This window comes from Crassostrea angulata, chromosome 4 (assembly GCF_025612915.1).
Source record: "Crassostrea angulata isolate pt1a10 chromosome 4, ASM2561291v2, whole genome shotgun sequence".
Taxonomy (NCBI): Eukaryota; Metazoa; Mollusca; class Bivalvia; order Ostreida; family Ostreidae; genus Magallana; species Magallana angulata.
The window spans coordinates 46,744,762-46,756,342 of NC_069114.1; the positions used below are offsets into that span (position 1 = coordinate 46,744,762).

An 11,581-nucleotide genomic window follows, 5' to 3' on the forward strand; every position below is an offset into this window, starting at 1 on the left:
TCCAACAATTTTATTTTAAAAACGAACGTTTCAAAATCATTAGCGCAGCAGGAGTTACGACACACTGACATGCATGAGAATGACTTGCATAGATGTTCAACTTACCAAACATGAGTAATGTATAAATATTTATTCCCGATTTAAGGAGAAAGCAATTAACTAAAAAAGTCAAATATTTCTGTGTGGATGACAACAATCAATTCCGGGTAGATATTTTTTTATCAATTAAATCAGTCGGCAATTACTCTAATTATTTTCACAGTTTTGGGATACAGTACTTGGGGTTATTGTTGGCCCAGTAGGTAAAGGGAAAACTGAAAATGTGATGTTTAAAAACGGATGAAAGCAGAACAAGTGGTGATCAGAAAAGCTAGCTCACCTGTGTGACCCATGTGAGCTAAATTATGAAAATCTTAACATATCTACATGATATCATTACCTTTGTTCAGTTCAGTGAGGCAAAAGCAAGGAAAAGAATGATACATGTACAGATTTATTACAAATAAACAATGGATATAAATAATTTAAGAAATCACTGAATGCTATTGTTCTAGATCTTTGTGGTCGACAATGACGTAGTTCAGGCCCTGTTCTATCTGGTCCTCCTCCACCATGAAATAGGACATGGATGGAACATGATGGAGTTTGTCTGTCTTTTTAGACTGACAGATCCTCAAGTGTTTCAGATAAGATAAAATGGCAATAGTAACAATCACAAAGCAAAAGATGATCACATATTCGTTGATGACATATCTGTTTTTAACCCAGTGGGGTGGAGGGTGTTGAGTTTCAAAAGAGTTCATCCCCCTATAAAAGAGAGCATGGTGCATTCAATTTCCTTCATTATGTACAAATTTATTAATGAACATCTATTTATGTCTTATCTGTCCCTTTTCAAAATTGCTATCCATGTACAGTAGTTTGAGCAATTCAATGGAATTTTAATAAACTTGTTACTAAAATTTCAATTATTTAAACACTCGCTGATATGATCAATCTATAAATAATATGACCAAATGATCTGATTTGAATTGTACAATGTAAATGTCCAGTGACATATTATTATCAAAACAGACTGTTGACATTTTAGACAGTTCCAGTACATGTACCAACAACAGGGATAAGTAAACCCATTTTGACTGCAAGCTATCTGTATACAGAATTAGATAAAGGGTTCCAATTCTGAGAAAAAACCCAGAGAGTTAAATTTGGCATTCACAAAGTTAATTAAGAAATAAACAGCAAGATAAAAAGTTCATCAGGATATGAACTTGGTTGTTCACATGATCAAATCCTGTGAAGGGATCAATATTTGTCTTTAATTATGGGAACAATTAGCTTGAAGTCAAAATGATCTTGATCCCTTTGATACCCATTGCCTGACTCTGTGGGGTTACCTCAATGGTAGGAACCGTGTTCGGTGGAGGAGAGCGCCCAGCGTCCATTGAACCTCTCTGTGGTTGATCAGCTGTACCGACCGCAGCATGTGGTAGCTGGGTGGGAACTTCAGTCCTTTATGAAGAACTGTTGTCATCCAGGCAGCCTTGAAACACTGGAATCTGAAAACCAAAGAGAGAGAGTGTTGGTCCTCTTGGGTTTTCTAAATAATTTCATGACATCATTTTGAGCATGGCACAGTATCTTACTCTAACTGACCTGAATCTGTTTTCGTCTGCTCTGGGGTAAAGCTTCTCCTCATACCAAGACTGTAGGGTGGACCACTTGGTTCCACAGAATTTCTAATGAAAACAAAAATTGATGGTTAATATTTCATCAACTAGATACATGTACTATAATACAAAGATGAAACATTTTTTTTGCCTATCTTATTTTTGCTCATTCAACAAAAAAACCCAAAAAAATACTCAAGGCCAAACTACTGAAAAGTTATAAGGAAATAATTGACAAATCGTTTAAATGAAAATTTTTACATCATTCTGTAACATAAATCTTGCAAATACATGTTATATCTGTTCTTATATTGTGATAAAAATACTGAAATAAGTTACACCATTGATTCATTTTTCATGAGGGTAATCTAAGAGATGATCAATGTATGAATGGATAAAACAAAAAGTACATATTCAGTCAAGCATGCGTATCTTAAGAGGTAAACAAACAATAACATTAATTTTGATATTATTTTGCCTTTAGAAGCGACATAACAAATATCCTGTCCTGACTAACTTTTGCTTCAAACTTGAACTTTTCAAAGTTGTAAATTCCTCCTATCCTGAAAACATCATCCATGGTATACCAAAACTCAGAAAATCCATAGAATTCACTGTTATGGAATGAAATCATGGGTTGATGAACACCATTCATTGAACAAGGTGCTTGTTCACAGAGAATGGAAGCATTCCTGTTCAGTAATTTCACTAATTTAGAGGAACACGCCTCATAATCTCCTAGTCCATGAAGGAAGTGGATATGACTTTCTGTGTCCTTGACCTCCTGAGTCAGACCTACAGGCAGGCAGGGGTCAGATACATTGAACCTTGTCTTCTCTCTGTAACATTTAAAATGAATCTAAATTACAAATGATAAAGAATGTAATTCCTTGGGCCAAATATTATTATTATTCTGAAACTACAAAGCATTGGACTTGGGAAAATCATTTTAATAACAAATATTTCATCGTAATCAATCAAAATTCTTAACTTCAGTGTCTTGCCACAGGGAAAAAGGTGTTATTACACATTAACATTTGATATTTAGACATCCAAATTTCTTGCATTACTTTGAAATGCAATGGAAAAAATTTTCTTCATTATCTGAATAAAATTCATCAAAAATCCTAGTAAAAAATTTAAAGCTTCTGTAACTGTTTGATTGTATGCTATATCATCTGTTTGAATAAAAATAATCGTTATTTCAAACATGCGAGTGCCTGTTGCATAATGGATGACAAAATTTTCTTACAATGTCACATGGTATGAAAACCAGTTACTATTTTAACAACAATTACACTATAAAACCTATGAAATTAATTTCATAACACAATGTGAAAATTTAAGATGATCTATAATTTGAATTTACCTATTAAATGGAATGTTAAATGTTGTGTTTTCCATATCTGAGTTGGTTAGACTGACATTAGATGTCAGTAAGAACTCCTCATAATGTTCCCTTGCTTCATTCGCACCAAATCCAAGATATGTGGTCACATACACCCTATAAGTGTGGTCCAAATCATTGTTTTTGCAGCCCAAATTAAACTCTGCTATTCTATGCTTGGGAATGTTATTGTACTAAAAGAATGAAAAAGCATAGATGAATTGACATTGGTCTGAATAACTTTTACAATTTACAGTTATGTACCGTAGTCCCCCCCCCCCCCCCAAAAAAATAAAATTCAAGCATACTGATCTTTCCTCAGCTCTACCAACCTTAGATGTGATTTCAAATGCTATCTGCATGGATCCCCCTCCCATATCCAGCATTCCCACTGTTCTTCGCCTGACATGAGTTCTCTTCTCTTTGTTCATGTTGCCAGGAACTTCGACAGCCACTAGAGGGTGTTCTGTAGGAAACAAAATACTGTAAATATGGAATAATGTTTGGGGGAAATTTTTTTCCAATGTCCCTTTGACCATGCTTTAATACATAAAAAAAAAATATAATTTTTTAAACCATGTAAAACAATCTCTGTTATTGTTAACTGATCTTTAAACTACATAATCCCATCACAAATGTTAAAAAAGAAAAATGAATCATGTTATATAAATTTCTCTTAAATAAAATTTGTTGCACTGGCTATATATTTAAAAACCAAAAAATTTTCTAAAGGATTGAATAATTTATTTCCCACATTACTGACTTCCATCTCGTGAACACATTAAACGTACCATCTGCGCCATGATCAAACTTGTGCAGTACGTAGTTGACGGCGATCCAGGCATACACGCCCTCCTGTTTACCACTGATCACCTCCAGGTTACTCTCCGAGATCACAAACGGAAACATCTTAGGGATTTCTGTGTACAGGTTCTGGAAAATGGCCTTTTGGGACCTAGGCATGTTACAAGTAAAATTATTTCCTTCATTTGTACTTTTCTCAAAAGAAGATCAAATATTAAATTCAGAAATTGGGATATTATTAGTTAAACAGGCCTGCTCTTGAAACTCTAAATGTTTAATTTTGCAAAATATAATGTAACTGACAGTATTACAAAATGTAATATTTAATATTGAGTAACAACCTTCCCTTACAAAAATGAGAAACAATATAAATCTACTGGTACTTTTAATTACCTATTATACATATATATTAAGTTTCAAAATTTTTAAAATCCTTCTCTGAGCCACGAGACTCATAAGGTCAGTGTTCATCTCTAGATGGGACACTAGTCCAACACCCCATCATAAGCAAGTACCCTACTGCAGCTGGAAGAACTAAGACAATACCAAGACAATATGGATAAAGTGCCTTGTCCAAGGACACAACACAGAAAATTAAGTGACACAGCAGGGCTTGAACCAGCAACCCTTAGGTTACTAGCCTAACACATATGACAACTGACCACTGAGGCATGTGCTTCTATACATCTACTATAAATAAAACTTTAAATCAAACACTCACTCTTCCGGGATCATGCGCATGCCTGCAGTTGCAAGAATAAACAAAATGGTCTCTTTTTGTTGATCCACCGGTATGTGAGCTGCCACAAACTGTAACAAAGGCTTGATGTAGTCACTGGCCGCTTCTGGATTATCCTTAAAAGTGTCCAAACCTGTAGTTACATAAAAACATTGTCAGAACAATTATTACTTTTCACCACTAATTTGACTATCAGTATTATTTTTCATTTCTGATTCTAAATATTACATATCTACATTGAAAATTCCTTCTAGCTTCAAGCTGTTATAACTGTTGGCCATGACAGATACTTTCAGCAATAATACTCACATGATTTTTGTTTCATCTAGCTACATGTATAGAACATAACAACATCCCACTGGGATTTAAAAAGCTCTATTTGATCAACAGACCTGGTTTTATCTTCTTTACAACTGGATTTCCCTGACTGTCCATAAACTGTTGGATGTTTAGGAGATCCTTTGGATTCCCTGAGTGTGGAGGCCAGAAATATAGAAACACTCTGCTGCCACTACTCCCACAGTCAATGACGATTCCATAGTGAACCTTGGGGCCCAGCCCCTTACCCCCCTCCATCACATGCTGGTGTTTCTTGTATATAGGGGGTCGACCAAAAAATATTGTCTCCACAATTATGAATAAAATCACTAGAACAGTAAGAATAAGCACAGACGCTAGCGCAGCTTGTTTGGTGGACCATCTCTGCAGGGTTGTCTCCCATCTCACATGTCTCAGGTTGTGTAGAAACTGTGGGACATTGAAATGAATTCTGAAACAGGAAAGATAATGTTATAACTGTAAACAGGAAAGATAATGTTATAACTGTACAAATCTTTTACAAGAATCAGCTCCACAAGAATATTTGGACCTATGCCTTCACAAAGTAAATGTAAATGTGTCTTTCAATAGGTTTATAAAATCTTTGTCATGTCAAATCTCTCTGATATAATTTAATGGTTGGCTCTACTCTGTCTCTAGATATTCAATAGGTAGATATTTATACTGTATACAGGGAAATATTCGCCCCCGTTTTATTTTCGCCCCTTTTGCCCTCGTCAACAGCGGGTGAATTTAAGACTGGGCAATTTCCGACGTCTCAAACTATCTCTCTTTAAAGACAACCATGTCTGGGCGAATTTAAGACGGGGTAAACCTGTTTGGAAGTAAAGAAGGGGGAAAATAAAATGGGGCAAAAATAACCCTGCATGCAGTAAATATTTATGCAGCACATTTTCTTAAATTATTTGATAAGTATAAATACTGGTACCTCTGCCAGGGTTCAAACAATGTTTATTCAATATCAAATCCCAAGATTTTTTCTTTAAATCCCCCCTTCTAGCTTGTCAGCTTTGAATGCACAGCTAAAAATAATACATGTTCATCTACAAGGATTTGCATTGCAACAGACATGAAAAGTACAAGCCTTAGGATGATAATGTTTGAAAAATTGTCTGAGTGACTTCCGAGTGGAAAAAAGATGTCAACATTTTCCATTACAAATCTCTGTAAGAAATCTGTAAAAAATTCTTCCTGTAAATTTTTCCAAATGAATTAATAATAATGTGTCAATAAAGTGTAGTAGTTGAGGCTAAATTGATCGTGGATATCAGCCTGGATAGCTCAGTGGTAGAGCTCCTGACTACAGTTGCAGGGGTCCCAGATTTGATTCACGGTCAGGCCATATATTTTCACTGTATTTATATGCTCATTCCTCTTTTCCTACTAAAAATGGTGCCGAGATGGTTTTCCTTGTTCAGGCAATGTGAATGTGTCACGATTAATAAGTCCTGACAAGGTGAACTTGTGTCGTACATGTCTTTGGGGTCAAAAAATATTTAAGGAGGGAGGAATGTAGTATTGGGCTATATGGACCGTGGATATCAGCCTGCATAGCTCAGTAGTAGAGCTCCTGACTAGAGTTGCTGGGGTCCCAGGTTCAAATCCAGATAAAACCATATGTTTTTCAAAGTACATAAGCTCATTCTTTTCCTAATACATTTGGTGCCATGACCTGCCCCGGAACTGACAAATAAACTCCAGCCAGGGGAAGAACCTGGGGTGATCTTCGAGGGTGAAGATCATTTAAGGAGGGAGGAATGTAGTAGTTGAGGCTAAATGGACTGGATATCAGCCTGAGTAGCTCAGTGGTATAGCTCCTGACTACAGTTGCAGGTGTTCCAGGTTTGATTCCCGGTCCAGCCATATACTTTCATTGTAATTTTATACCGTTTCTCATTCCTTCTTTCATATTGAAGAAGATATCTTGGATATTTTCCCTTTTATCGATTTCAATTGCACTGCTTTCACAGTTATGTGTAATATTCCTAAAAATCGTCCAAATGTCCAGCATAAATATCTTTGGACAGACTACACCTCACATCAAATCCTTGTCAAATAATGTATAATGTACCGGTAATGATTGGCTAAATGGTCCATGGTTAGGAAGCAAAATTGTAAAATCCTTTCTAAACTATGCTTGTACCATGTATACACAAAACAATCTGTATATTAAAAGAGAAAATCAAAAGGATGAGATTTCTAAGTTAGGCCTGTCGCGTGGACTATGAACAGTGTGACTTATTAATCTACAATGCATTTCAAGTTTTAATCCTTTCCAACCGTAAGGATAAGTCCATACATCCTTGTTACCCATTGTAAACAAAACGACTTTTGGAAAATATGTCCTGCTTTTATTTCAGAATTTTGATTCACTTTTAAGATTTGTATCGATCTGATCAAGATATAAACCTTTGAAAAGCATTATACCACTGATTTCAGTATGAAAATAAGATTGAATATACAGATTTTACAAATACCTTGCCATGGAATTAAGTGATGGCTCTCATTCAGCCATGTTACGTGTCTTCGTCGGGCTCGACATTCCAACAGAAAGTGAAAGTAGAAACCAGATTCTCGTGCATGTATGTATTTTCAATTTTGTAAAGACAGCAATCCTTTATTATTTGATATCGATCGTAAATCTCACTGATTTATTAGGATGTTCAATATTTTGGAATGATCATTTACTGGAGTTGTAGGTGTATGTAGTTTGATTTAATCATGGTCTACAAAGAAAACAGTACAACCATTCATGAGCTTCACAAACAAAGCAAACCTTTCACTAAAGAAAAATCAAAACACACGCCTCAGTCCCAGCTGTCATTGCGTCGAAAACACGTTATCTTGATTCAGGAAAACAAACATCTCCCTGAACAATCGTCTATCGTAGAGGATCTAACTGCAAAATTTTTCAACCACTTTTTCTCTAAACCATATTTCTAGTTAAATGAGTTATTTGCTCAATCACAGAGTTTAACTTTATGTATGAGCATTGATGGATTTAAATAATTGAAAATATTCTGTTTGGGGGGGGGGGGGGGGTAGGGCAACATGATGCCTGCAGCTGGGCCCAGGTAGGATTTTTTTCTGAAGGAGTTTGGGTAAAAAGAAGTGATTTTAAGTTAGTTATCTATTTGTAGAGGACATGGAGCTCAATAAAAATGATGTTAATGATAAAGATGAACCGCATCTTAGACCAAATGACTCGACCACTATCACAGATAGAAGCACACATGATATTACCGAACCACATGATGCAGTGACAGGCCCCATTGAGCCACTGGAACCAGTAAATACTCACAGTATGGAGGAGCAAAGTTTAGAAACATGTCCACATGAAGAAGACATCAGTGATAATACCAGTAAACATGGTAACATTACTACAGATACAAATGAAGATGACAGGGTTAATGCAGCAGACAGTGCTTCAACATCTGTGTCTGACAGTAGATTGAAAAGTGCTGTGTCTGACAGTAGAGTGAGTAGTGAGGTGATAGTGGAACCAGAAACCTGTAGGGAAAACATGGAGATTAGTGATAATACTGAAAATATGGTCGATAATCAACAACAGTTCATGGCAGTTCATTCAGAAAACACAAGGTTAGATTAACTTAACATCTTTTCATTATTCCCAAATGTTAGTTTGAGGATGATTTACATATCTTAATATGTTTGCTTTACCGGTAATTTTGTATTCCAGTGACAGTCAAACATTACAGATGTATAGTCCAACCTTATTAACTCAGGTGGGGTTTGAGCCTGATAACTATCTCAGAGGATGTAAATGGTAAGCTTACAGACCATTTCACACTAACACAATGGCATGAAATACACCCTAATCCAATGCCTTTCTTAATCTCTGATTGTTTCATCTGTTAATTTTCTTTGAAGGTCAGTTGATGGAACCAAGGTTTTAACAGCAACTAATGAAAACAAGTTTTATGTGTACGATTTTCCACTGGATGTTGATACACAGTCCAATGTTTCTGAAATGGTAAACTGTCATTCTCAATTTTAAACATCCACTATCACATATAAGATTTCACCAATATATCTTGCTTTGACTTGCACTCTTGTTGTATGAATACTGAATGTAGTTTACTTTCAGAGGCATTCACGAGTTATATCTGAGACGGGCGGAGTATATGATTACTGTTGGTACAACCAGACCTCGGATCCAAGCTCTTGCACGTAAGTTGTGTTCTGTTAAATCAACTACTGTAAAATTTCATATGCTTGTTACAAAACTTTGGGAGCTTTGAGTAAGATTTAAATTCGAGCCATTATTACCACTACTGTATCTAATATTGTGACACACACAAATAATAATCTTATTAAATTAGATCTGATTTGTTTTTAATTGAAGTTTTCTGACCACAAGTAAAGACAACCCTATACACAATTGGGATGCTAACACAGGACAGCTACTCTCCTCCTACCGAGCCTATGATCAAATGGTTTGTTATTTGTACAGTACCACATACTGCAAAAACTATTTTGATTTCAGAAAAAAAGATCTTGTTCATTAAGGCTTTATTCTTTAGAATTTTCAATTTCAAGCAACACATAGAGAATAGATGTACAGTAAAACACTCTCTCTCTCTCTCTCTCTCTCTCTCTCTCTCTCTCTCTCTCTCTCTCTCTCTCTCTCTCTTATATTTATATCTTGCAGTTATCAGACAGGCTATGGGTATTCATTATGCCATTCATGATTGTTTTAACAATATTCAACTTTCTTTGTTTACATTCAGGATGAGTTGACAGCTGCGTACAGTTTGTGTTATAGCCTGGATGGCACAAAGATATACAGTGGCTTTAAGAAGATGATCCGAGTGTTTGACACAAACAGACCAGGCAGGGAGTGCCAGAGTCGACCAACTTTTGGTTTGTTCAATCCTACAACTTCGATTTGCTTGTATTTGCATTTATTGTAATTAGATATCTAGGAGGCTAATTTAGATTTGCCAGCTTCTGAAAGGGGGGGGGGGTCTTCTTTATTAAACTTACATCAGTATTGCATCATAATAAAAACAATCATTTGTTGAAGAAGTGAAAGTATATAATAAAGATTAGAAAAAGTTTTTTCATATATATGCCAGATTTAAATGTTACAGGCATTTTTTTATTTTGTAATGTATTTTGCATATTGAAGTTAGTAAGTCAAGAATTGAGATCAGAGTTTGACATTCTTGTTAGGGTGAATAGTGTGGCCCACAGGCTTCTTTCTTACATTTCTGTTTGATGATTTGCAGCAGGTAAAGTTGGAGGTCAGGGTGGAATTATTTCCTGTTTGGCACCGAGTCCTCAGGGAAATCTCTACGCTGCAGGGTCCTACTCCAGAAGTAGTGAGTATGATCATTGCTCTGTGTTAGTATTTAAGACCTATCAATATATTCATTGAAAAGAATTTTATTTTTATAGAACCTTGGATTTAGTTGTTGATAAACACCATCATTTGTTGTTTGTAGTTGGACTGTACTATGAACCACAGGGGGAGGCTGTGTTTGTATTTGAGGGGCAGCAAGGGGGAGTAACTCACATTGCATTCTCACCAGATGGTACCAAATTGTTCAGTGGAGGAAGAAAGGTAAATAATTTAATGATAGCAGTAATTCCGATTTCAGTTGATGATATGTCTGATTTATAGATCACAAACAATTGGTAAATTGTCCTTTTCTAAACAGGATCCGGAGATTCTTTGCTGGGATCTAAGGAAACCAGGACAGATTTTGTATGTAGCTGTCAGGAAGGTGGAGACGAACCAGAGAATTTATTTTGATTTGGACAGGTATAGACAGATGGTTCAAATGAATATTTATAACATCCATTTAAAATGCAAATACATGTATACTCACTTCGATCATGAAATTTTCATAATTTATATTATGATGATTTGTATTTTATTTGTATCATAAAATGAATTTCAAAGTGAAATATGTTTATGTTTTACATAAAACTTATTTGTAAGCGATTCCAATTACAGCACTGGGAGGTACCTTTTCTCTGGTAACCATGACGGTATGGTCACAGTGTGGGACACTCAGCAGCCTCCCATCAAATTGCGACCAGATACCGACTTTGTGCTGAAATCCTTTCAAGAATTCAGAGCCCATAACGACACAGTCAATGGCATCAGGTATGTCAGTACTACAGTCAATGGCATCAGGTATGTCAGTACTACAGCAAAACTTGTTGAGTACATAAACAAATATCAAAGTCAATGCTAATATAAAATAATGATTAATGTAAATGTTGTTGCAAGGTGGCCCATGGGCCTCTAGAATATCTGGTAGATCATTCTGCTACACAATACAAGTGTTACCTAGTTGCATTTGAGACACCAAGGAACATAAATGAGTACATTATGGACTACTATTATATACCTCTTGTTTTTATTATTTAGCAGTTTGACTTACGGTACTTTACCAATGCCATGATTTTTACTTTTGCAGCCTTCACCCTACACAGCCTGTTCTTGCCACATCATCAGGACAGAGACATGTTCCCAGCCTGGATGATGATGAAGATCTGCCTAGTGACACTGACAGTGATCAGGAAAACTCTCTCAAACTCTGGTTGTGTAAATAAAATACTTGTGTTATATTCTCTTGTTTTTCTGTTCCCCCCAACTGTTTGAGATAT

The 11,581-nt window shown here is 35.8% G+C and overlaps 2 protein-coding genes across 2 annotated transcripts; one reads left to right on the forward strand and one right to left on the reverse strand.

The window, feature by feature from the left end:
• Nucleotides 1–407: 407 nt before the first annotated feature.
• Nucleotides 408–7,512, reverse strand: LOC128181737 (ectonucleoside triphosphate diphosphohydrolase 7-like). The gene is made up of 10 exons (XM_052850248.1): nucleotides 7,417–7,512; nucleotides 4,993–5,369; nucleotides 4,583–4,733; nucleotides 3,849–4,012; nucleotides 3,390–3,523; nucleotides 3,040–3,251; nucleotides 2,188–2,509; nucleotides 1,657–1,739; nucleotides 1,398–1,559; nucleotides 408–807 (listed from the first exon to the last, which is right to left on the reverse strand). The coding sequence occupies exons 1-10, from the start codon at nucleotides 7,422–7,424 to the stop codon at nucleotides 543–545; spliced, it is 1,878 nt and encodes a 625-aa protein (XP_052706208.1). The 5' UTR covers nucleotides 7,425–7,512; the 3' UTR covers nucleotides 408–542.
• A 567-nt stretch (nucleotides 7,513–8,079) lies between these two features.
• Nucleotides 8,080–11,542, forward strand: LOC128181738 (telomerase Cajal body protein 1-like). Its single transcript, XM_052850249.1, has 11 exons — nucleotides 8,080–8,539; nucleotides 8,640–8,726; nucleotides 8,831–8,933; nucleotides 9,048–9,130; nucleotides 9,306–9,396; nucleotides 9,691–9,823; nucleotides 10,192–10,284; nucleotides 10,408–10,526; nucleotides 10,624–10,727; nucleotides 10,923–11,075; nucleotides 11,392–11,542. The coding sequence occupies exons 1-11, from the start codon at nucleotides 8,085–8,087 to the stop codon at nucleotides 11,525–11,527; spliced, it is 1,557 nt and encodes a 518-aa protein (XP_052706209.1). The 5' UTR covers nucleotides 8,080–8,084; the 3' UTR covers nucleotides 11,528–11,542.
• Nucleotides 11,543–11,581: the final 39 nt, after the last annotated feature.